The sequence below is a fragment of the Rhineura floridana genome, chromosome 3, assembly GCF_030035675.1.
Source record: "Rhineura floridana isolate rRhiFlo1 chromosome 3, rRhiFlo1.hap2, whole genome shotgun sequence".
Classification (NCBI taxonomy): Eukaryota; Metazoa; Chordata; class Lepidosauria; order Squamata; family Rhineuridae; genus Rhineura; species Rhineura floridana.
Genome location: NC_084482.1, coordinates 90,040,237 through 90,066,575, shown reverse-complemented (window position 1 = coordinate 90,066,575; position 26,339 = coordinate 90,040,237). Strand labels below are relative to the sequence as shown.

The 26,339-nt window shown below is 42.4% G+C and overlaps 2 protein-coding genes across 8 annotated transcripts in view; one reads left to right on the top strand and one right to left on the bottom strand.

The window, feature by feature from the left end:
- Positions 1–14,259, bottom strand: part of STK10 (serine/threonine kinase 10) — a 113,480-nt gene extending 99,221 nt beyond the window's left edge. Inside the window, exon 1 of one of the 3 annotated variants that reach the window (XM_061616885.1) lies at positions 14,240–14,259. Coding sequence is in view for 1 of the 3 variants with exons in the window: in XM_061616883.1 (XP_061472867.1) it covers positions 12,422–12,577 (156 nt within the window). In the remaining 2 variants the exon portion in view is untranslated. The other 2 variants (XM_061616884.1, XM_061616883.1) reach the window with 2 other exon arrangements.
- EFCAB9 (EF-hand calcium binding domain 9) lies at positions 13,095–25,739 on the top strand. 5 transcript variants are annotated; one of them, XM_061616886.1, is made up of 5 exons: positions 13,095–13,431; positions 17,279–17,371; positions 19,820–19,968; positions 22,539–22,715; positions 24,725–25,739. In XM_061616886.1, the coding sequence occupies exons 1-5, from the start codon at positions 13,221–13,223 to the stop codon at positions 24,860–24,862; spliced, it is 768 nt and encodes a 255-aa protein (XP_061472870.1). In that variant the 5' UTR covers positions 13,095–13,220; the 3' UTR covers positions 24,863–25,739. The 5 variants fall into 5 exon arrangements, with proteins under 5 accessions (XP_061472870.1, XP_061472874.1, XP_061472875.1 ...); XM_061616890.1 differs by lacking the exon at positions 13,095–13,431 and adding an exon at positions 13,870–14,202; XM_061616887.1 differs by lacking the exon at positions 13,095–13,431 and adding an exon at positions 16,508–16,554.
- The last annotated feature ends 600 nt before the right edge of the window (positions 25,740–26,339 follow it).

The window sequence follows — 26,339 nt, the reverse complement described above, 5'->3', positions numbered from 1 at the left end:
GTCATTGGCCCAGTTCTGTGGAATGCTCTGCCTATAAAAAGTCAGCATGCACCTTTTATTCTGATTTTCAAATTCCTACTGAAAACTTTTGTGTCACCAGGCTTATGCAGGCAATTGAGACAATATCTTTCTGCAATAGTTAATGTCTGATTTTAAATTTTTATATGGTTTTATTCTGTGTTTATAGGTTGTAAACTGTTTTGATGTTTTTAAAATGAAGAAAGGTATATAAATATTTTTATAAGTAAATAAATATCTACTCAGAAGTAAGTCCTATTGAATATAATGGGGCTTATTCCCAGATAAATGGGGTTAGGACTGTAGCCTGAAAAAGGAGGATTTTGCATTGGATGGGGAAGGACAGTAAGCAGACAGTCATTTTTATTATGCTATAGGTAAACGGCTATTTGACATTGAAAATAGAGAATTGTTATAGTTTGGGTGTGTTGCAATATTAACAGAACAGAGCCCTTTACAAAAACAACAAGCTAGACCACATTTTCTGCAGGAAGTTACTTCAGTACATTGTTTGCTGCAGAAACTGGCAGCATCAAGAGGCCACACTAGCAAAGGCACATCCTGCCACAGTCAAGTTATCAGGGGCGTACGTGTCCTTATCAGTAGACTCTGGAGAACAGCGATAGCATTTCACAAGAGACACAGATGCAGCACAATCACCTCTGCTATTTTAGCAAGGCAAGCAATTCTGTTAAGGGACAAATTTATGCTCAAAATACGGGGGGGGGCTAACCTGACCCCTGAATCAAGTCCTGTGGGAGTGTAATCCTGTTAATATAACGGTTCTGGCATAGACTTTTCTGCTCCATTGTTCTAAACTGCATGACAACATTGTAGCAAGTTTATCTGCAGCTTGCACATGTAAAAAGTTTCACTGGGTTATTTTGCTTTGAGTTCTGTGTACCGTAGAACCTGACCAAGCATTTTGAACATCAGCTGGCCCATTAAAGACATCACTGAATTGCTCTATAGAACTCAGGCTAACAGGCTGCAAAGGGTATAAGCAATCTATGATAATATCAGAAGATATCCTGATCATCAGTTTATATTTTAAAGATTGCCCTTGCAACAAAACAAGATGTAAAGGATATCCACAGTACTCTGCAGAGACCCTCTAAATTACAATGGATTACCCATTAACACCACCCCAGTTAAGATGTACCGAACTGCAGGATCCAAAGTCCTCTGCAGAGCTTGCAGTTGCTTTGAATGGGTTTTGGACTGGATCAACATAAATGTATTGTTAGCTAAGACGACTTTGTTTCAGCAGTTAAGAGTGTTATGCTTTCCACTAAGTGCTGCACCTGTCAGGTACATACCACATGCAAAATGCATTCAGTGCAACCTGCAACGCTAATACTTCCTTTGATCCTCACACTTATTTGCAAGCTAACCAGAAAGTCTGCTTTATTCTGTGTTGAAAACAGGATTTAATGGTATAGAAATAGAACTATTTTAAAGATTGTTTTGCTGCCCTGGGCTCTTGCTGGGAGGAAGGGTGGGATATAAATAAAATAATAAATAAATAAATCAAACAGACATGTTGATATGACTTAAGATAACATCTGATGCAGTAAATCAATTTAAATAGGCTTATTTTGCTGAGACACCCATTAAAATGGTTCTGCACTGCAATGGCGCTAACAATAAACCATTTCACCACTGACTCCCCTTCCCTTTGCCTTTTTAAAAACAAGCATTTCTTTTGTTCTGGTTTCCCCAATGTATTCCTGAAATGGGAGATGAACATTCTTATCAAGTTTCCCTTGAACACATACAATGGGGGTGGGGAGATGTTGAAGGATAAAGCCAGACATGTTCATTCTAACCTAGGCAAATTACATATCTCAAAGTGAACTGATAAATCTTGTTTTTTAAACAAGGTAGGAGCAATATTGTTTTGTAGAAACTTGGTGCATGTGGCTCAAATATTGCCTTTTAAAAAAATATTGTATTCAGAGTATTTATTTAGCCAGGTTGTTCCGCAGGTTATTTTCCATGCAAGAAGGTATGACCAGGAACGCCTCAGGGATAGCCAAACTTACCCTAGTTAAATCTGTAATTAAACTGGGAAAACCGCAGTAACTACTGAGCCATCTGAGTGACTACTGAGCCATGGATATCATTAAATTATTCTACGTTTCCTGGGCAAACATGCCTTTCTGGAACAGACCATGGGAAGAGCCACTGCCAATCACAGTAGTAGTCTAGATGGTCCAATGACACCTATCAGTGTACAGCAACTCCAAATGTTCATGTAGGTCAGCATTTTTTGCAAGAATCCCAGCAAGCGATTGGCTATTAACTGGAAATTGCCCATTGGTCCACTGATGGCTCATGCACTAGAATCATAGAATAGTAGAGTTGGAAGAGGCCTATAAGGCCACCAAGTCCAACCCCCTGCTTGATGCAGGAATCCAAATCAAAGCATTCCCGACAGATGGCTGTCCAGCTGCCTCTTGAAGGCCTCCAGTGTTGGAGGGCCCACTACCTCTCTAGGTAATTGATTCCATTGTCGTATGGCTCTAACAGTTAGGAGGTTTCTCCTGATGTCCAGTTGAAATCTGGCTTCCTGCAACTTGAGCCCATTATTCCGTGTCCTGCACTCTGGGATGATTGAGAAGAGATCCCGGCCCTCCTCTGTGTGACAACCTTTCATGTACTTGAAGAGTGCTATCATATCTCCTCTCAGTCTTCTCTTCTCCAGGCTAAACATGCCCAGTTCTTTCAGTCATAGGGCTTGTCCCCTGATCATCCTTGTTGTCCTCCTCTGAACCTGTTCCAGTTTGTCTGCATCCTTCTTGAAGTGCGGAGACCAGAACTGGACACAGTATTCAAGATGAGGCCTAACCAGTGCTGAGTAGAGGGGAACTAATACTTCACGCTATTTGGAAACTGTTAATGCAGCCTAATATAGCGTTTGCCTTTTTTGCAGCCACATCACACTGTTGACTCATATTCAGCTTGTGATGAACGACAATTCCAGGATCCTTCTCACATGTCATACTGCTGAGCCAAGTATCCACATCTTATAACTGTGCATTTGGTTTCTTTTTCCTAAGTGTAGAACTTTGCATTTATCCCTGTTGAATTTCATTCTGTTGTTTTCAGCCCAATGCTCCAGCCTATCAAGGTCCCTTTGAATTTTCTTTCTGTCTTCCACGGTATTAGCTATGCCCCCCAATTTTGTATCATCTGCAAATTTGATAAGCATGCTCTGTACCTCCTCATCCAAGTCGTTAATAAAAATGTTGAAGAGCACTGGGCCCAGGACCGAGCCCTGTGGTACCCCACTTGTTACTTCCACCCAGTTTGAGAAGGAACCATTGATAAGCACTCTTTGAGTATGATTCTGGAGCTAGCTGTGGATCCATCTGATAGTTGTTCCATCCAGCTCACATTTAGCTAGCTTGCTAATCAGAATATCATGGGACACTTTGTCAAAAGCTTTGCTGAAGTCGAGTATATTATGTCCACAGCATTCCCACAGTCTACAAGGGAGGTTACCCAATCAAAAAATGAGATAAGATTAGTTTGGCGGGATTTGTTATTCATATATCCGTGTTGGCTCCTAGTAATCATAGAATAGTAGAGTCAGAAGGGGACTATAAGGCCATCAAGTCCAACCCCCTACAGACTACATTCTGTTCCTGTATTTTACACCATTTAGAAGATTAGGCAATGTGATAAATATGAAAGGAATTAAGCATATCCATTATTGCTGATATTGTTGTGTTCTCCATAGCAAGACATGTTTTTATTGTTTTAAACACCATATCATTTGATTGTTGTACTGCTCTATGGAATGTTCTGTAAACCGCTTTATGATCATTTATGGTGAAAAGCAATCTATAAATATTGGAAGGAAAGAAAGAAAGAAATTGTTGGTCAGGCCACCAGCTCGGAGGTCTCTGTGGTAGTGAAATGGGGAGTCAGGGTGAACCAGGGCCTATACACATCAGAGACTGCTGTACCCTGCCGGGAAGGATTGGACCCTCCCTGTTGCTCTTCCTGAATCACCTAGAGGGAGGGCAAGAAGGTCCACTAGGGCACAGAGCAGGGGTGGTTAACCTGTGACCCTCCAGATGTTGTTGGGACTCCCATCAGCCCCAGCCAAAACAGTCAATCAGGATGATGGGAGTTGAGTTCCAGCTACATCTTGAGGGCCATAGGTACCCCACCTCTAGCCTACAGGCTTCCAAATCAGCCATGGCCCTCTCACAACTGATCAGGCCATCTCAACCACAGTATGTGAGATCCAATTATATATGTTCAGTTCCTTTGCTCAGCGGGGAGGGGAAAGAAAGATGCTAGGGACGGTACTCAACTTGCAGTACAGTTAGCAGTAGTGCAACAGGGTTCCCTCTGCCCCCCATGCAACCCACACCACTCTCCAAATTTGCTCTGGAGGGTGTGGGAATCCCAAGAACAGATTTGGGGGTGCAGGGGAAAGAGTGGAAGAACGTTCCATCATGTGAGGAGAAATTCTTGATGGAACAATTACCTTAGCACTACATTGAATACAACCTTAGGACTTCCACCTGAAAGAAGGCAGACATGTGCGACAGCTCCCCTTCCCCTTTTTGACCAGTGCTCTCTGGAAAGCAGGGTTCTCCATATGCATGTAGTGTTTAGTATATAGCAGCAGCAGCTGTATAAGCAGGCATCCCCAGAGCATCAGAGAGTATGAAGACTACTACAGATCATTTTCTTAACTATGAATGGCCTTTGCCCAATCTATGTCTTCCATTTGGCATTTTAAAATGAACTAGCAAGCCCCTGTTTTGGTTGAGAGGAGGAGCAAGGTACGAATCTATGTACAGAAAATATTCATTTAATTATTTATTTACACACTCCCTTTCCCTCCAAGCCTTTGATTTCCATTTTATAACACAAATAAGGGACAGTATTATAAACATACTAATGAGACATAAAATCACGCAGAATGGATAACAGAGTCATCATAACCTCAAACCATTTGACACTTGCTACCACTACAAAATACAATATGCCTCAAATTTATTATAAAAACAAGTGCTGTATGAACATTTTGATGTGTGAGATTTACAGCCCAATCATATGAATATTTATGTAGGAGGAAGCCCCAATCAATTCAGTGGAATGCACTGTTATGTAAGTATGCATATTGTACCACCTAATCACAATAGTGTAACAAAAGGCAAAGGTTGTCCCTAAATTTTCAGATGGAAACAAAGGATGAGAAAAGAATGGTTTGCCCAAGTCATGGATGAGGTGAGATCTGAGGCAGGGACTTCTCAATACAGCTGGTTAATAATTTAATATAAATCCAGTTCAGAGGAAAAGACTTTCAGCTGAATGATAGCTTGAGCTTTGTCAGTCGTACATTGTTAAGTTTAGGACACTGGTGGCGCTGCAACTTGCCACCACATAGGCTGCTCGAGTCCCACTGACACTATACTATGTATACCATTTATATAACGTAGCATATAAACAACATGATGTACAGTATAAATTATTTTGTTTATATACTATGTAATATAACAGTTTTCTGGATTCAAACCTCTGTCAGAGTGTTTGAGGCACTCCCCTGCCCCCTGGAACTACTGGAGAGAATTGCATGCACAAGAATTTTGAGGCTTTGGAACAAGGATTCCAAACTGATAATCTGACAACAGAGCTACCACCCTTGCCATGGCACTCAGAGGGCAGGGGAAACCCAGTCTGTCCTGTTTCTGCAGGCTCAAAGGCCTCTAGGCTGTGGCTCACTTCCAGAGACATCACTGGACACACTATGAGGCCTAGCCTTCCCACTGAGTTATCCAAAGAGAGGGGTAAGGAAGTCCTCCATCTACACTGAGAGACGACAGAGAACTCCAAGTCTGAAGAGGTACAAAAATCTCCAAGTCATGTCCAGTTATACTGCTGGGCACACGGCTAGGAGGCGTCAGGAACACTTGGGCCTGTTTGGGACCATCAGCTATTTGTTGGACAGCTAGTGATCGCAACCAAGTGCCCCAAATGGCACAAAAATCCTGAATCCCCACCCAATATTCTCTCTCTTTCACACACACATAGCCAAGAAGAAATATACGTATGTGTAATGCAATTTGTGGCCTCAAGCCTTGCAATCCTAAATAAGGTTCACTACACCATACGAAGGTTGTGTTTTTCTGAGGATGTGAAGTAGCACACTGGAAACCAGAGACCACAAGTGCTGCTGAAGGGAAGTCACAAAGTTATAGCAAAAACATTCTTGAATACAGTCATGACTATATCTCCTGAAAGGCATTTTCATGACCAAGCACCTCAGGAATTACTAGCAGTGGCAACAGCAGCTGCAACACGTTGGAAGACTTATTTCATAACCACAAGGGTCTCATATACCAAGGGTAGGGGGAGGCATCAAGTTTGGGGATATTATAATACTTCTTCTCTACCAAGAGCCATTGTTTGCTTATTAAGCATTGACAAGAGACTCCCTCCCACATAGTCAGTCATTGGAACTATAGCAAGAAAAAACTATGGGCTACCATTGCAGAAGAGAGGCCTGAAGAGAACACGGAACAATATATCCTGAAAGGAGCTGTGGAAATTATTATTTGTGTGCAACTCCCTTTGAAAAGTGTCTGGAAACTTCAATTGGTGCAAAATGCTGCTGCCAGATTGCTGAATGGAACTGGATGCCTGGAGCATATTATTCCAGTGTTATGTGATGTACACTGATTGCTTATTTGTATCCAGATTTAATTCACGGTGCTTTTAAAAAACCAATAAAGTCTTAAAGAGCTTGGAGGTGGGGTATCATGAAGTTTGGCAGGAGTCTATCAGGAGCAAAGCCTTTTCAGTGGTGACACCAACTTGGTGGAATGCCCTCCCCAGGGAAGCCTGTTCAGTCTTAACAATGAATGTCTTTAAACACCAGAAGATAATACAGCTTTTCTCAGAAATCTTTTGGGATATGTGGAGGCTGTTTCTGGGTGCCTTCTGTTGCAAATACTGATTGTTTTTGTTAATTGTTGGTAAATATTTCTGGCATTCTATTTTTAAAATTTCTGGGTGTTTTTTTTAACTTGCCTGTATACTGCGTTAGATCTAGTTTATAACAACATAGATGAAGGCAGTATGCTTCCAAATACTAGTTGCTGGAAACTGCTCTTTGCACTCTGGTCTTGCTTGCTGTTTTCCCATGAGCAAATGGTTGGCCACTGTGAGAAAAGGATGCTGGACTAGATGGGCCATTGGCGTGACCAAGCTGGCTCTTCTTTTGTTCTTATGATAACTTAAGAAAAAGAAAATAAAAAGAAAGTGGATGGTGGGACTACTGCCTGCTTCAGGGTCTTCGCCACTCTCAATCAGGAAGAGGCAAAAGTACTGCTATGCAATGAGCCTTATGCTAGCCTTGAGGATCCACAGGAACTGCCAAATCTCACCACCCTCTACAGCCAGGCAAAACAGCACTCCTGTTTTCCTACAATAGTGTTACTTACAGCCCAGCCCCATACATGCTTACTCAGAAGTAAGTCCCACTGCGTTCAATGGGGCTTATTTCTAAGTGAGCGTACACAGGGTTACAGCCCTAAATTTGATGGCTACGGTTACACAATTAAAGTAAATCCACTTCCAACCCAGTGTCTTAACAAGACATTAGCTACTCATATATCAAAGAATGCCCATCCCATTACTCCAATGAGAAAAACTAAGCACAGGCCTAAAAGCCACACTTACAGGGGGAGGGGAGTGTAAACCTTACCGAATGAAGTGCAGCTTAACTTTTGAGCAAGCTTACAGAGAGGACTGCACTGCTTCTCTCCCTCACTGAAACCCTAGGGAGCACTTTGCTTTGGCTAGATTGAAAAAACAAACAAACAGGAAAGGGGGTATAAAGAGGGAGTGAGAAAGCAGGTGTAGGAAATGGAAAAACTTGATCACGTAGAATAAAAGGAGTGAAGGCTAAGTCCATTCCGAGGCCTCTGCTTGAACAATGAAGCCCTTGTCCAAAGAAAAATTATGCTTATAAGTCCATGAAGTAAGGATAACACAATGAATGGTACACTGAAGGAACCAAGGAGTGGTGCACAGCAATCAAAATTATGGGGAAATTCCAGAGATACAGCGATCCTTGTTGATTTTCTGGCAATCTTATATCAACTTGCCAAGGAGGAAGCCCCACTGAACTAAACGGCACTTACTTCTCAGTAGAGACATTACAAGAGGGTGCTGTAAGGCTCTGGTGGAATCTTAAAGGCTAAGCTTTATCTGAAGGAACACCTCCAGTATCACCAATTATGCCACCAGACAAGATCAGCCACGCAAGACCTTCTCTCGGTCCCACCAGTCAAAACAGCTAGGCTGGTGCGGACCAGAGAGAGGGCATTTTCGATTGTGGCCCCCACCCTCTGGAATTCCCTTCCTTTTGACCTTCGACATGCCTCCTCCCTGATGGGTTTTCGCCGAGCCTTAAAGACCTGGCTATTCAGGCAGGCCTATAAGATTGCTGGGGTGGATTAGTTTTTATGATGCATTAATTGAAGGTTGGTTTTAGATTAACTGATGAGTATGGCTTTTTGATTTGTATATTGTATTTTACTATGCTATTGTACGTCGCCTAGAGTGTCCATTAATTCGGACAGATAGGTGACTCACAAATAAAATTTTATTATTATTATTTATTAAGCCTTCATTGGCCAGAGCCCACAATTACTGGGAAGATGGACAGCCCTGATAGCAGAGAGAAAAGGATTAAAGTGGGAGTGAGGAAGGCCAGTGAAAAGAAAATCACAAAAGTCCAGGCAAGGCAATAAACAGAGCATGGTCCTTAGGCACAACTAAAAGTAAGTTCAATTTAAATGGCTGTTAGTTTGCAAATAAATGTGTTTTAACAGTGGGCTATGGTACTCTTGGAGTGACACATTCTTCCACCTGGTATCCAAGCATGGATACCTCTTTGCTCTTCCTTTCCAGTTATTTCATCTTCTCTCTTATTGCTGAGTGGAGTGGTTTTTACAGAACAGGAGCAACTGGCTATGCTAAAGTGTGCAAGAGAGCCCAACCAGTTTGAAATGGGAAAAGCATTTTGCTCCCCCAAGTCCTGCATCTGTCTTCAGCACTAGCAGGAGAGGCTGCTCTTCTCCAGCAAATACATCTGCCCACATCAACCACTGTTTAGGAAGTCTAGAGTTTATGGACAGTGGGGCAAAAATAAATGATTTCCAGTTAGTTGCAGCAGTATCCCAGTCCAGCAGTGGCAGCTGCTACATTGCCTCCACTAACCATGCAAGTTCAATGTTTTTCTTTGGCAGCAGCCCTCCATTTGTCAAACTCCTCTCTCTAATTGCTGCTCATTAGTGGAGCTAATGAGACTCCTCAACTCATCCCTTTGTAGCTCAGGCAGGCATACTAATTCTTGCCTTCTAGAGTAGTTGGAACAGAACATTGGCCCCACTGACTTCAGACAGTTTATTCTTGTCAGTTATTTTGTGTCTAGTCAACAGAATTTTCAGAGAAGATTAGATTAAACTGCTTTGCCAGAACAGCCATTACAAGCCTTCTTCAAGACTGGTCTCCTTCCACATTGCTGAAGCCACCCTGGTGCCCTCTAGATGTTTTGGACTACAACTTCCATCGGCCCAAGCCAGCATGCTGGGCACCAGGTTGGCTAAGGCAGCCTTAAGCAATTGTGGCACTATTGCAACTGCTACAAAACATGCCCAGTTTTTCATTCTTACTTCCACAAAACAATCTGCAAACAGCAATAGCATTACACAAACCATGGCAGTCATGCAGTAATTCATTTTGTGTTGCGCTTACTAAAAGCGCAGGGATCCAAGCCAGTTCCTTTCATCCCTATTGTCTAACTTTTCAGCAAGCTGCATCATTAGCCTTACCCAGTGCTATGGCACGACTTCTTTCCTGAGCCTCAATTAAACCTCAAACTCTTGCAAACGTTTTTCAGAAATCTTTCCTCAGCAAAGTGCTAACATGATTTTCCCACATGCGATGAGCCTAGCCGGCCTCTCATTAGTTTCTAGTCACAATTGATATTTATTAAATTTATGTCCCATGCTTTTTCCCAGAAGCCGAGGGCAGCAAACAAAATGAGATCTGCAGAGTCAATTTAGGCTCCCCAAAAAGATTTGTCTGGAGGAAAAAGGTCTGAACTCTTAAGGCAAAAAGAAGTGAGCACTTTGTAGAAAAATAAATTATTTTTTAAAGTGCCAACATCTGGGTTATACAGTAAACAGTAAGAAAGATGCCGGGCATCTCTCCAGCATATTATAAATATAGCTGCCCATTTTCATGAACTGGACCTAATGAGTTGACTTAGCTGAGGAAATCTATATGGTAGAGAGCTGCCTTCTCCAAACTGGTGCTCTCCAAATATTTTAGACTACAGCTCTCACCACCCCTGGCTACAGGCTATACTGATGAGAGCTGTAGTTCAGAACATGTGGAAGGCATCAGGTTGGGGAAGAGTGGTAGAGACTACTGTTGAAGCACGCTTGCAGAAACACATAGGGCTGAGCTTCATTCTAGAGTTCCTGTTCCGAGGACCTTACAATCCAGAACAGAGAGGCATTTGATTGGGGCTAAGGGGGAAAATAGGACAATGAAATGAAGGGCACCCCTAAATCTACACTGCCCCTTTAACCCCAAATTACTCCAAACTCCCCTAAAGGTACACACAAACTGTAGTCACATGCACATCATACATTTAAAGCACATGGCTCCCCACCCAAGAATCCTGGGAGCTGCAATTTGTTAAGGATGCTGGGAACAGTAGTTCTGTGAGAAGGTAAACTACAGTTCCCAGGATTCTCTGGAGGAGTCATGTGCTTTCAATGTATGGTGTGGATGTGATTTATATGAGTTACAAACTGCTAGCAACACGTGTGGCACTGCAGAAACAAACAACATGGACATCCAGAAAGAGGACACTTGGTCCCCAACTCCATCCTGTCATGCTCTTGTGAATGTCACTTTCATTAGAAGCAAGGATAAATGAAAAATCTAGACACATATTTTCTTTCATCCTCCACTACCCATTCCTGAATGAAACAAAATCCAAATGGAAGGAGGATTTAATTTTCTCCACAGGTTTTGCAGGCTACGTGAGTTTGTCAGTAGCTACTAAAGACTCCTAGTTACGACAACTATATGCTACCAACAGCATCAGAGCGGGCATGCTTATTAATACCAGTTGCTGATAAACAACAGTGGGAGAGGGCTATTGCCGCATATCCTGCTCAGGGCTGGCACTACCATCAGGCAGAGCAAGGCAGCTGAGGTGGAGTGTTAATAAAGTTAACTTAATAGTTATTTATTTAACTTAAGAGTATTGTATTTTATTGTTAGAGAGGAGCAGAACTGCTTATGGGACTTTGTACCTCAGGCATCAAAATAAGTTGGCTGTTACTGGGAACCTTAACTGGGGGAAGGGGGCTTCATTTGCTACTCCACCTCAATCAACAAAATGTCTTAGGCCAGGCCTGGTCTGCTTGTGAGCTTTCCATAGGCATCTGGTTGGTCATTGAACCAGAGTATGCTGGACTAGAGAGTGTTTGGTCTGATCCAACAGGGCCCTTATTAGATGTCCTTTCAGTCCTGAATGCCCTTCAGCTGCTACACTGTAGACACATTTGTAGGTACAGCATTTCTCTATCCAGGATGGGTTGCATGGACCTACCACATGCACAGGGTCTGAGTCAGGTATGCAAACATAAAATCTTTACAGCCATCTGACTGGTTTATAGGATCTAAAAAAGGGGGGGAGGTTGTGAAAGTAGGGGGCACATTAATGCACATTCAGATCTATGCAGGTGTGCACCCAATTCAAAATTTGCCTCACCCCACAGAACAGAGATAAGTTTCACATTTAGGAATGTGTAAATATATTCTCACAGCGAGGTTAAAATGAAGACACAGAAGGAAAGGCTCCTCTTTAAAGTAGCAAAACAGTTACTTGTTAAAATGATATTCTACAAGTGGGCTTCCTTTCCTCATCACACACACCCCATTTCCCAGACTACTTCTTGTCCACAACAGGGAGATACGGCAACTTATCCTAAGGAAGCCAAACCCAAAAGAGTTTAGGGATATCCCCACATGACTTCAGTGAATAAAACCTCAGTTCCTGTGAGGAAAAACAGCATTGTGCTCCTATTCCTACGATCTAGATGAGCAGTTCAGAAGTAAGAACGGCACGCCATCCTCGGTAACCCCATCTAGGAGTACCTAACGCGATTTGCCTGTGTTCCTCTGAACGCTACAGAGAGTCCAGAGATCCCAGGCGCCCACCTTTCTTTCTTCAGCTTGGCAGAGTTTCGTGGAGTGGCAGGTTGCCCCCCCCAACCAAACTACAAGCATCCAAAGCACCCCGGCCTTAAACTTGCTACCGGAATGCCCGCCCCATCTCCTCGCTCACCTTGTACACTTTTCCGAAGGCGCCGTCGCCCACCTCTCCGACGATCTCCCAGACTTCATTGGGGTCCAGGTCTCGGCGAACATTCTCAAACTCCTTGGATCGCCGCTTTTCAAAGGTAGAGAGGCGCAAGATGCGACGGAAATTGGCGAAAGCCATGGCACAGCCTGGGGCTGGGCTTTGAGGGTCCGACCATAAACCGATCGGGAGAAGACAGAAGGAAAACGGGTCCGGCGAGCCCCTCGCAAGCGAAGGGGGAACAAGCGGTCGTTGGAGGTGGGCAACCACCAAGAGGTTAGTTCGTTTGAGGCCGGTGGAAACAGGAGCCCGCTGGTTGGGTGGGCGAAGGAGAACTCTCGCACCCGGAGAAGAATGCGTGGCGGGCAAAAGCTCCGCCTGCCTGATAGACACACAGCTTTGGTATTTTGGCTACGAAAACGAAAGGATCGGCTAAGCACGCTCAGTTGCCTTTCTGAGCTTCCGTTGCCACACATAGGACAGCGCTCTCACAGGGCAGCTAGGTGCCTACAAGTGCAGATGCCGGCGCTACGAAGCGACCACTCCGGGACGACTACGGCCCAGCGGCGGGAGGGGGATGAAGGGAATCGGAGCAGCCCCTCAAGCCTAGCACATGGAGCGCCGCTCCCACTTACCTGCTAGGACTTTGGCTGGCTAACTAGCACCTTCTTCACCCTGCCCACATTGGCAGCCCTCAGCGTTCCACTGGTCCCGCCCCCTCCCTATCAGACACTTTGGTATTCCTCTGGTCCCGCCCCAGTCCCGGACACAGGCGGCCCCACGGATGGTGTCAAGAGTTGCAAAGAGCCCGCCCCACACTCATCTAACCAAGCCACAGCTCCACGACCCCTTTAGTCCCGCCGTCTCTCTTCTTCGCAAAACATCCCTCGCAAGGGGACAAGGGAATTTTAGTTTCCGTTTCCGATTTCTTTATCCATTGCACTGTTTGGGGTCGGGAAGAGAAGTGCATTCAGGAAGGGAACCCACCCAGCAAGGTTTCGTCCTCTTCAGTTTTCAAGAGGCAGGCTTTGTACCTTTGCGTACACCAGAGCTCCAAGATTACTTGGAAAAAGGCTTTTAACTAACGTTTTTATCTCACGGGCCGGCGTACTTTCGAACTGGAAAAGAGGGGAGGGGAAAATTAAACCACTCCTTTGAAAATGGGCAGAAGGAAGCCGAGAAATAGCGGGTCGTCGAGGTGGTTGGGAAATAAGCAATCAGCAGGACTCAGAGTAAGGCTGTGTACTACACACTATACATTTAAAGCACTCCCCTTCCAATCCTGGGAACTGTAGTCTACCCCTCACAGAGTTTAACAAACTATAGTTCTCTGGAGTCTTGGGGGAGGGTCCTTTAAATGTATGGTGTGCATGCAGCCAGTGGCTGCAAATTTGACCCCACTGACCTGGGGGTAAGTACCATTGAATTCGATTTACTTCTGAGTCAACACTGTTAGAATTGCACTATAAATGTTTATTCTTGAGTGCAGAGTGTTTTTCCTTAGAGAACAATTTGTGTAGTCTGTCTACACATTGATTAGTAACAATACACTCTCTAGGACAGCAAAAAACTCTCAGGACTCTACATCCCCGAAGAAGTTGGCTTTTAATGAATGGCTTTGTATACTAATTAGTGTGGAATTTATAAAATAATCAGCATTATCATCACCACCACCTGTGGCTTGGCAGGAGCATCTTACACTCACCTAATTCAGAATAATTTAAGATATAATCAGGATAGCATGTCTTCAGCTATCTTCAAACAAGGTAAAGCACACTACCTTTTAAGCCTTTCCAAACTTACCGTGCAAAAGATCAAAGGGTAAATTAAACAGGGTCACAGCAATCCTCTAGTGTCTCTGATGGATTCTACTATTATTTATTTAATTTATATCCCGCCCTTCCTTCCAGTAGGAGTCCAGGGTGGCAAACAAAATACACTAAAACATCATAAAACAGGCTTTAAAATGTGTTAAAATAAAACATCTTTAAAAACATATTTTTGAAAAAAGCTTTATAAACATCTTAAAAAGCAATACTGCTAAAAGTAGATTAAACACTGAAGCATCTATGAGCCAGTTGTAGTTGAGGCTGAACCTTTCTTCTGAGGCTTTCTCCTTTGTCATCTGACCGCAGCCCTTGTAGTTTCCTAGGCCTGTGTACTGTCATCCCTGCTTCTAACAGGATTGCCTGATTTGTTCCGATGACAGAATGAACCTTTGTTACTCTGGCATGACATAAGAGGACCTGAAAGAGGCCTAAAGTATCACAGCCTTTTGCCACCATTGGCTTAGTAGCTCTGATCTCACAATGGGGCTTTCAACGATACTATCAGGCTGTTTGATAGGGTAAAGTAGAGAAACCTGTTTTGAGATCCATGGACAAATTTTGCTATATGAAAGATATACTGTGGACTTAATGGGGCCTTGAACAATGCCTTAGTGATCCAGATTTGTCCAGTGGTCTAGGGACCTTTTGACAGAAACAGACAACTTACATTGATTATATAGTAAATGAATAGGGACATCTAGAGGAACTACTTGGAATGACAGAATTTGGACATTACAGGACTTCTATGTGGCAATCTTCAGGAGCTTTGCCAGTTACCATTTTGGCTGTGCATCTTGTGATTCATCAAGATGAATGCAGCTCATCATCTCTAGCTCAGGCCAGGAAAGGTCCCTGTCTGAAACCCCAGCGCACTGCTGGCAGTCAGTGTAGACTAGGGGTAGAGAACTCAAGGGCTGCATTGCCTTCTGGGCAACGTTAAGGAGGGCAGATGCCAGTAGGAGGCAGGGCCAGAGGCAAAAGTGCGTAGACCAATGCATGTAAATTGTACCTTTCTCCAGTAGGCTAATTCCCAGTCCACATACACTCATACACCCCTCTCTATTCTCCATCCAGGGAGCAAAAGGCATGGTCAGAGTTCAGCCAGCCAAAAACACTCAAGGAGAATGTGAAGCAAGGCCAGTGAAGGTGTGACCTGGGGAGAGTTCCAAGGGCTACATGGAGAGGCCTAGAGGGCTGCATTTGGCCCCTGGACCTGAGGTTCCTCAACCCTGCTACTGAGTAGACAGTATGATCTAGACCAGCCTTTCCCAACCAGTGTGCCTCCAGATGTTGTTGGACCACAACTCCCATCTTTCCTGACCATTGGCAATGCTGGCTGAGGCTGATGGGAGTTGTGGTCCAACATCATCTGGAGGCACACTGGTTGGGAAAGGCTGATCTAGACAGACCAAACATCTGATTCTGTATAAGTCAGCTTTCTGTGCATTGTAGCCTGTCAGATATTAAAACAACCACAGCCGTGTTCTTGTAGCCCCAGCACAAATAATGTATGGAAGGCTGCCACATAGGCTGCCTCATAAGTTATTCTTACTGTTGTGTGTTTATTACTAACAATGGTTATATATTTGTTGAGATTTTTGTTTGTTGTTAGCCACATTTGATGTGTCATTTTTTTTGGAGAGGAAAAGCAGGAAATCCATTTTTAAAATAAAATAAACAGTATTAAATTGTGGTGGCCTGAGTTGCAGCTGCATGGTGCCATGTGCAGCTAGTCCAACAATGACTGATACAAACAGAATTCAGTACTGATATGTGGCAACAACCCAAGCCCTTGCAATGAGGCAATGCAGTACAGTGGACAATGTGGAAAACCCACTTTGAAAACTGTGTTACGCTTCAAAGCTGCCTAGATGGTCTTGAGCAAGTCATATTCTTTCAGTCCATCCTACCTCTCTGGGTTGTTGTTGGCTAAAACACCACTCTAAGGTTGCTGGGAGAAGGAAAAGAAAAACTGAAACTGAAGATATTCTAATGACATTCTACTAGACAAGATGGCCCTTTAGAGTCTCCTGCCTCCTAGTAGGGTGGTCAAGTGAAAAAGAGGCTAAGACTCTGGCACCTTTAACAGTTGTGCAGAAGAGGGAGTTTAAGCAGGTGTAGCTTGTATGATAAGTTACTTACATCTGCTGAAATTCACTCTGCTACACAACTATTAAAGGAGCAGGAACACTCTCTGCTTTTTCACCTGACCATCCCAGCTATTTGTCTAGTGGACACACAAGATGTGGAGGCCCAATCTGTGTGCTGTAATTTCTGCCCTTTCCTATGGTCTCTTTTTCATTTCTATGTGCATCTTGAAGATTTCAGTTTGAGAGGAAGTAGAAGTGCACAGATCAACACTTATTCCATGGAGCAGGAACATGTCCAGATGTTTTTAAGATGTTTTTAAAGCTTTTAAAAATGTTTTAAAAGATGTTTTGTTTTAATATTTTTTAAGGATGTTTTTCTTTTAATATATTTTAAAGTCTGTTTTTATGATGGTTTAAAGCGTTTTTAGTGCTTTTGTTTGTCGCCCTGGGCTCCTACTGGGAGGAAGAGCAGGATATAAATTTAATAAATAATAAAATAAATGATAATTAATAAATGTTGGACTCCAACTCCCATCAGCACCACCAGTGGCCAGGGAGTATGGGATTTGTAGTCTAGTAACATCTGAAGAGCCAGTTTTCTACTCCAAGCATTAATCCAACTAATTTCAACAAGATGCCGCACAATTTCCTGTGGATTGCAGGAACAGTATTTATACTTAATTATTTCCCATTTCTGTCATGTATTATTCCTGAGTCCCTGATGGCAGAAAGACCCAATTTTAAACACATTTGGTGAAAGTCAAGAGGCTCTTTTCATCCCCATGTTCCAATTCCAAGAAGGAATTCTTTGACTGTGATGTAGGCATCACCATGAAGACCTTCAAAGTTCCACAGGCGAACAGAATGCATTAACGGCAAGATGAAACTGAGACCAAAGTGCTTCTTTCACTTTTTGTATTTAGATAAAATATACTGCTTATTATCTGTCAGAAATGCAAGAGCCCTGACATCCTACTTTCAACTGCTTGACGTTCACAAAAGGAATGCTTTGAATGGTAAGCTTAGTAGACCAGCTAGTGTGAGGCCACAGAAGTGTGAAAGAAAATCTGTGCATCATTTCGTTTTGCATTCAAGCAGTTGCTGCCTGTCAGATCAGCTAGAAGGGTGTGTGTGTTGTTACATCCTAATTGCTGAGAAGCAGGGGAATGAGAGAAGAGCAGAGCATATGAAGGATGTCTTCAGATGCAAAGACTGCTGCTGTTTCATTTTTGAAGAGTTTGTCAGATTTTTATTTTTTTTAAACACACACACACACACACACCCTGCTGCACTGAACCAAATAACCATCTCATAAGGTATACTGTTTGTGCTGGTGGACATGCAGGTGTTTCTGGGAAGTGTACAAGCAAAGTCTGAAGGAACACGCTTACCCTTTTTAGCTGTCTCTAGTTTCTAGTATTCAAAGGGCAAAACGAGGTGTGACAGGAATAGACCAACATGCAGAATTGGGTCTGAGATCAAATTCCTATACAGAGACAGGGTGGGGTTGGGCGATTTAACTGTAGAGTAGGTGAGTGTAGAGAACTGAACCCTTCCCCCTGCCTTTGCTCTCATCCACCCACTGAATTTTATTTCAATTCTTTCATGATTGGAAGAAATCCCACTGGAAGAAAAATGGCTTTTTGAAAAGTTATTTTGGGTGAGAAAGCATGGATGCATGAAGGTTCAGCTTCCCTCTCCCATGTTGTGCTTTGACACCTCTCCCCTTCTTTATAGGACCCAATATGGGTTCTTGCCATTGTTGCACCCAGTTGCTTCCTGAATGTTATAGTCCTGAATTCATCTGCCCATAATCCATCCTGGACCAAAAGAAGGAAGAGGAACTGTCTTTTAAATATTGCCTCTCCTTCCTTATGCTTTGAATATATGTGTGTTATGATGAGCGTGTGTTTTCAGGTAAAACCAAGTTCAATTTTATTGCTGTTTAATAAGCATAGCACTAGATCTGGGAGCACCATTAGAGCTCAGACTGCATTGCTTGAAAACTCAAAGGGCTACACGAGGCAAAGGAAGGGGTAGGTCTCTTTCCAATGAATGCAAGCCAAACCTTTTGTTTAAATCAGCCCAGAAGGGGGAAGCAGATTTGTATGCTGTGGGAACATTTATTTCCAAGTGAGAATGTTATCAAGGTTCTTGGTTTAATAGGAACTTTGCACATGCCTCAAGACTGACTGACTCTCTCTCTCTCTCTCTGTGTGTGTGTGTGTGTACACACACACACTTTGGCTTTGCTCTGAGCAACAGACACAGCACCATTGCAGGAAATTAGAAGAAGTTATAGTAGTTCAAGTTGACTTTTGTTTTAGCAGAGTCTAAACACAAGCTAAATGTCAAGATCAGCCCCAGTGGTTTCTGGGGCTGCCCATAGGAGTTGTTCTACAGGGGAGCTTCCCTGCAATAATGGAAATGTATAATAAATCATGTAAGTGCATACCTAATTGATCCCCAGTCCCCCTGCCATATCTATTGCAAGTGTAGACCCTTATTTAACATTAAAGTAATGGAGGCAATCTCCAGCAAGCACTTTTCTCTGTAATTAGGTTGCCTAAATTTACATTAATATGCTAAGAGCATGCTCTGATTGGCCAGTAAACCCCTTGTGACTGCCCTGTCATTCTATGGTGAGGATGCAATGCTCCTTCAAACCCAGCTCTGTCCTTAATGAGATCACCCTCTGCATCACCCATACCTGTCAAGAAGTCTCTTATAACTGGACATCTCTGAGTTCCCACTTTTTTCAGCTTTTTGGAGTCCTCCAGGAGACTACCTCCCACCACTTTTCTGAGTTTGCTCCAGCTGTGGCATATGGATGCCTGCAGGAGCAAAACTTTTTTGGCTTTGGCAAGATCCTTATCCCTCACCTCTTCTCCTTCTTTGGTGGTTTTTCTAGTTTGGATTAGTCAGGATCCTTGTGGGAGGCACAAGCCAGTGCCATCTCACAAGGAAATGTTCTCTGATTTTGAATCATAAAAGGAGGATTTCTAAGAATCCAGCCCTAGCATAAGCCTGAACTTTACTAGGGCAAAGGAAGGCTGAAGCCTGGGGTGGATAGTCTGAGCAGTAAGAAATATATTGGTTTATCTCTGCTTAACCATCTGGCATATCATTGTCTTCTCAAATATGCAAGCTGCTTTACTGTCTTGAGGAAAGACAAGCAAGGAAAAGTAGATTCCCGGGTTTTCACCATAACTGAAGAGGGCAGTGTCTGGCAGCTGCTGAAGGCAAATTGTGTACTTGGGCAGACAGTATGAATTCTGATGTGAATGGACCTCATCTGCAGCACCAAGTCTAATGTGCAGATGGGAGCATAATTATACTTCAGATTTCACACTTCTAAACATTTTGTAATGCAGTCAAATACACCAAAATATGTTAAATGCTAATTTTAGGATAAAACAGGTTTATAAATGCATACATTGAATTTTTTTATTTATTTTCCTCAGATCTGCAGTTTTATCATTTTCTTCACTATGTAACAGACCTATCCAAGGCTCAGATCATGCTGGTGTTTGATTTGCTGGATTGGGATGGCAAAGGGGAGGTCAACTTTGATGAGTTCTACATGTTGGTGTGCATCATAATGGCCCATGAGGTAACTTAACTTAAAGATTCCGGGGCGGTGAGGTGGTGGATGCTTCTAGCATCAAAGAAAGTAGTAGCTGAGTAGATGGTGCTAAATGGAATATACAGCCAGAGAAAATACAAATGCCCACCTAACACTGAGAAAACACAAAGAAGCCTTAGCTGTTTTATCCCCAATGTGGTACCTGCGGGCACCAGAGCACCTTTAGACACCCTTGCCCCTTGATGCCTACCAAGGCTTCCAGCCCCATTTTATTTATTTATTTTTAAATGAAGTACCTTTCCTGTTGTTACTTATTTGGGAGGTTGCCTGTTTTCCCTTGTGTTTTATTTGTAGGGTTTTCCCATTTTGGGGGGCGAGAGGGCAGTTCTGAGCATTGACTGTTTTTCTTCTGTGAAATGGGTATTTTGTGGTGTCCATGACAGGTTCTTAATTTCCAAATGTGTTCCTGGGCCCAAAAAGGTTGGGGACCCTTGCCTTAGTTCATCATAATGGACTGGTTCAGTTGTAATCATGGTTGAAGAATCTGGAAATCACTAGCCCTGCACACTCCTCCCTTTCCCCTCACATCGACCCATCCCAGCTCCCCACACAGGCCACCAACACAGAGATCCTAGTTATTTAAACAGAGGTCCCTATTACATCCCAAACAGCAATCCCAAAATTAATGGTAATTAGCTAAGCTGGATCAAACCCTGGCTTAAGATCCTGGTTAGTAAACCAATATTAAATCAGAATCTCCACCCTAAAACTGGGATCTCTACTGAAGCCAGCACATGGGGGTCAAGTGGGATGGGTGGGAGATAGGGATAAGTACCCATGCCCTGACACTCATTCCCAGTTTTATAAACCAAATCAGCCCATTAACTTCAGGCACATCACTGGCTGCAAGACGCCAATATAATAATGGAACCCCGAAGTACTTTGATGAGTTGACATTTCTGCATGTGCTTTGGTTTAGTAATACGTTCAGCTGTTTTGCAAAATCTGTCTGCATTGCAAAGTGCTTTAATTTACTGATATGAAGATATCAGTTCTCTCTTCAAAGCCAAACCTTGGGAGGAAAATGGAAAATGTATTAATGATGGATGTTTTACTTTCTGCAACTTGTACCTGTCAAGAACCAGCACACCTGGAGGAATCTGACCGCCCCGTTTTACACAGGTTTTTACAAGTTCAGACTAAAACACTCCTCCTCTGGGCTTTATCTGAAATTTCCTTCACTGGGACCCAAAAGTATCAGCAAAAATATTTCAGGGGGGGGGAATCTTTGAATTAGCAACGCACTTCACCCACCATTACATTAGAATTCCAGGGAGGATGAAGCATCCCCGTCCTGCAGATACCCTTGCTGGCATATATCTCTGTATATCATTTCAGTTCCAAAGTAGGAATGTCCTTTGGGGAGACTGCTTAGGAGGATATCCTCTGTGTGCAAGGTTTATTATTCCCCCACTCTTGAGGTGCAGGGTTTTCCCATACTCATGCACTGTTCTAATACAGAGGAGTTAGGCACATGTGATTAAAAATGGTTAAACCACAGATGTTTTAATTGGTATACAAAGAGAGGGGAGGAAGGTATCAACACATACAGCCAATTTAGAAAAGAAATCTTGGACTTTTGCCAAGCCAGCTCTATGAACTAGAAAGTTACTTGGCTAGAAAATCCAGACTTTCCCATCCTATAAAGCATGACTGACATTTCACACAGGATGGAGCCAAAAGGAAGGAGTGACGCTCGTTTGGTCTTATGGGAGCTTCTGTTCCAAGGCCAGGAGGGGCTATACCTGATACCATCATGGACTATTTCCAGACGCTCTAAAAGCATACGTTTATCGTTTTTCATTTCTGTGATGTCACTTAGAAGAGAACAAACTAGTGATGGTTTATGACGATTTATCATCATGTCAGACCACTGTGCAAAATCAAGCCAGCTAGAACCATTCAGTTTAACCATTCAGTTTAACATGATACTACTGGAAACAATATTAATCCTGGCACTAACTTCTATCTATAAAGAGATGACTTGCATATTCAGGATTAAAGTGCCAGAAAATGGCCAAATGCCTATCAGGTTTTTTTTTGTTACAAGAAGAGACTATGTGTTCACCTATGTGTTGCTCCCCTAACAGTAAGAGTTAGCACAAAATGATAATGGAGGCGGGGGGAGATACACCATGAAAAGAGACATCACACTGTGCAGGACTCTCAAAACATTCCCAGTTCCAAGGTTCTTAGACAAGGCCACCTCAATTTTGCCTTTTATTAAACTGATCTGAACGAGTCCAGCACTTAGGCAAAAGGAACAATTTTGCTCCTGTATTCATCAGTGAGGTTTGCTCCAGTTTAACAGTTTGAGACAATGGTCCTTTTGATCTTAATAGCAACCTCAAGGGAAACAGATCACAAACACCAGGATGTACATATGAGGAATGTTTAAAAGTAGTACTTTCCCCCAAACATCAGAGTAACTTACACACCAATGCTTTGGTTTTACACTCCTGGAAAAAAACACCACCACCCAGATATTGGCAGAAAACATCTTTAATTCCTGCTCTAACTTTTCTTTCTCGGATCAGAACCACCTTGAAAAGCAGTTCATGTATCGTCATTCTCATCCTGTTTTTGAGCTGCTGGACATCGATGGAGGGCATACAGTCGGTCCAGCGGAGTTCCAAGCCACTCGCTTCCTCTTTAATCTTAAAAAGAGCGAGCTGAGCCAGATATTCAAGGACTTTGACATCTCTGGTGATGAGGTAACAATGGGCGGGGGGGGGAGAGAAAACATATACATAGCATGTGTGGGCCCATCTGCTCCCCCGTCATATTGTCTCATATTAGTATGTTTTGGCTTTCATGAGCCTGAAGAAGCCCCAACTAAGGTTGTAACTGTTTTTCATCATAGGAAAGAGTGTTCTGTACTCTTGTTCTCATTTATGTTCTGCTCATCCAAACTGTTAGAACACACACTAACCTTCATTATGTTGTCACCTGACTGACAGGTGGGTGGCCCTGCCCACCTGTCAAAGTTAGCCTGCTGCAGATAGGGGATTTTGGAATCCAGCCCGCCAGCCAAATCCACTGCCCTACCCATTTTATATCCCAATTCAGAAGTGCCTGGCGTGAACACTGTGCAAAATTCTGAATCCCCTGTGGCCTACTCTTTCATCAATTTGGCAGGAGTTCATGAAGCTGCTATTTTCTCTCTGTGGTGCAACCAGACCACACACATGCAAGGCATGCTGGCCGTAAATTTGCCACCCATCTAAGATTCAGGATTAATTATAGCAGATGCTATAGAAACATGCATAAGAAGTTCCACTTGTTCACCTGATAAAGCAGGCCATAATATCTACAAAAATTCAAGCCAGAATTAATCTCAGATGTTCCACCATCTTTTCTTTCTTTCTTTCTTTCTTTAAAAAAAGGGCTTTGTGGCTCTCAACACACAAACAGTATTCTACAGTAGTCACACCCAGTAGGTTTGGGTGGAACAACCTCTAAGTTACTGGCCTGAGGATCACAGCTAGCTGTTGTTCCAATAGAATTACAAACAAGAAGCAGAGAGATGGGGGAAGATGCCAGAGGAGGCCAGCAGAGTTGGAAGAATTGATAACAACAGAAAAAAAGTTTAATCTCCTTTATAAAAGCCCATCAATACTCTCTAACAGTGTTTGGAGATTATTTAATCAAATATAACTATATTTATTTGTTTATTTATTGCATTTGTATACCGCCCCATAGCCGAAGCTCTCTGGCTGGTTTACAACAATTAAAAACATTAAAAACAAATATACAAATTTAAAAACACATTTTTAAAAAGCAATTTAAAAATACATGCTAAAATGCCTGGGAGAAGATGAAGTTGTCTCTCATAAAATGCTAGCATGAAAATCTGTCGCTAAAAACACCACAATTGTTCCGTGGTACATTTCACTTCAGAAAGTTATTGTGGCAGACCTCAAGTTTTTGGGATTTAATTTTTTTTGTTGGAACACTGAAGTCCACTAACTAGAGCTAGTTGCAATATAGTGTATCCAAGACACCAAAATAGCAGGCACCCAACCTAACTTTTTAGAGCAGACATGCACTTAAGAGTTAAGGAATACTGGTACCTCTGAGCAAATGTTCAGCCCAATAGAAAGTTTTCAGTCTCACAACTGAACTCACAATCCTGACAAAAACCCACTACTGGTCGTCCCTCCGCCTCCAGCTTTCGTCATCTCAGCAGCCTAAATTAGAAGGGGTTTTGTTGTTACTATTGTCTAAATGTTTGGGAGTCAGAAACCCTTGATGATCTTATCTACTGCACATTACCCAGAGACATACAAATAGATCCCAATACCTTCTGCCCATCTCTGCTGCAGATGCCGCAGGATACTGGAATTGCTGCCCTGGGCTCCTGCTGGGAGGGTGGGATATAAATCAAATAATAAATAAATAAATAAATAAATAAAATACTGACGCACCTCAAATTCCTGGTGCAAAGAGGCACTTAGGAAGAAATTAGTTATGGGCAGTGGCTAACATATCCTCCATAAAAACATGAAGAACCTGTCCCTTTTGTTGCAAGATGTCTGTTGCCTATTTTCTTATGACTTTGGTCTTCACTAGATAGATCTAAAGTTTAACTTCAAGACTACTAAGAAGGGCAGATGGAAAATTGAGAGGGGTGGAAGTCAAGCTCTTCCATAAATTACTTGCTTATAAACTAGCCATTGATGTTTTACTAAACTAAATATTACGTTTTCCTTTCTATTTTTAGCAACTGAACTACAAGGAATTCAAGATGTTCACTATATTCTGCATTGACAGACAACAGAGGAAGGCAAAAGAGAAACTGAGGCATCAGATGGCTAAGGCTAAAGCCGAAGAAAATGAAATTGACTTTACTCAGCTTTAATTATATACAAAAGAAAACAGTGTTGTTGAAGTTAAAAACACACACACAACCCGCATGAGCCACAGCACGTGATAAAAGGGCACTGATAAAAACTGCAAGCTGTTTAAACAGATCGCAAGAAATAACTTGTGTTAAAAGCCAGTAAAGTACTTTTTTTTCTGTTACTCAGATAACTTGCAGTCTGAAAGAAAACAAAACTGCATGGCAGAAAATTAAAAGGAAACAAGGAAGTTTCAACTCTAAAGTGGTCCCTGATATGTTAGGTGTTTTGCTCAAGCTTACTCAGTGAATGAATGGCTGCAATAAGGTCCAGCCCAGGATATTCCCATCTCACAATGTCAGCTGTCACACTATTCTTGCTCTAGTTCTATTCTTCCAGGAGTTGGAAGAAATGTCAGCTGAATAACCACCTGCTCTGGCTGTCAGTTAAACTCTGGGTTTTTTTCTAAGACGGTATCTCTTTGCTCTCCCCACCCCCAATAAGCCTGCATTTAAAACAGACATCTAGATATTACTATTAAATTTCTGTTCAACCATATGTTCAGCTTATGTTCTCAAACATTGCTAGCCATTTTGAAAATTAAAGTCTGAAAACTTAACCCAGAATGATGTAAGGGATTAATTATTTGGGTATGATTGGATGCCCAGTGACTACCATTACTAAAATCTCTTTAGAAAGCCTTCTATTTGACAACCGGGTGTACCACAGCATTCCTGTAATTATAATGACTATTTACTGACCTATGGACTCCATTAAGACAGAAGAGACATTTTGCAGTTTAGCTGTATTAAGAGAAAAAGGACACTGTTTGTATTTTAAGGCAAGGCATCTCCAGTACCAATTTTATTATTATTAAAAAAAACAGGTTTTGTTGTTTTTCTTCTCTTTTTAATACATGGAGTATACAGCATGTTTCTTGATGCTTCACTTATAAAACCCTTACTTCATTTAACTGTTCAAAAAAGAACCTATTTGCGCTTTGCTATAGAATTTAAATGTGTGCACATACTACTGCAATGTTAGCATAACAGAGGTACAGTATAAGTATACAGTGTACCTTGAGAAGGCTAAATATTAACTGCATTTCACCTTTGGGCTGAAGAAACTGGTAAAAAAAGTTTCACACAACCTCTATGTGCAGCTAAGATTATTTAGTTTTATAAAAGTTACTGGGGTTGTGTGTCCATCACAGTAATTCTCCTCGTCAGACTTCCATTTTTAGCCACTGAAAACTGTGTCTCTCAGTATCTGCACCAAATTGCCAGCCATCTATGTAACATGAACGATACATGGCACACAACAAACACTTTACAAAAAAGAATTACCAGAAAAGAAATATTTTTATTCAAGAAATACAAATTGATGGTACCAGCCATCTTTGGAAGCCACTACCATGAGGCAAATAGGACATTTAAATCCAAATAATTTGCTCATAACTCACTAGAGAAGAGTGCCTTTATGCACCTCCAACTGCCT

What these genes read in the sequence shown, in the direction of transcription:
- EFCAB9 (XM_061616886.1), top strand. Translation starts at nt 13,221, where the DNA reads ATGGTGTCAAGAGTTGCAAAGAGCCCGCCCCACACTCATCTAACCAAG. An exon ending in AAGGGAACCCACCCAGCAAG is followed by an intron (nt 13,432 to 17,278) that starts GTTTCGTCCTCT and finishes TTTTGTATTTAG; the next exon opens with ATAAAATATACTGCTTATTA. An exon ending in GCATCATAATGGCCCATGAG is followed by an intron (nt 19,969 to 22,538) that starts GTAACTTAACTT and finishes TTCTCGGATCAG; the next exon opens with AACCACCTTGAAAAGCAGTT.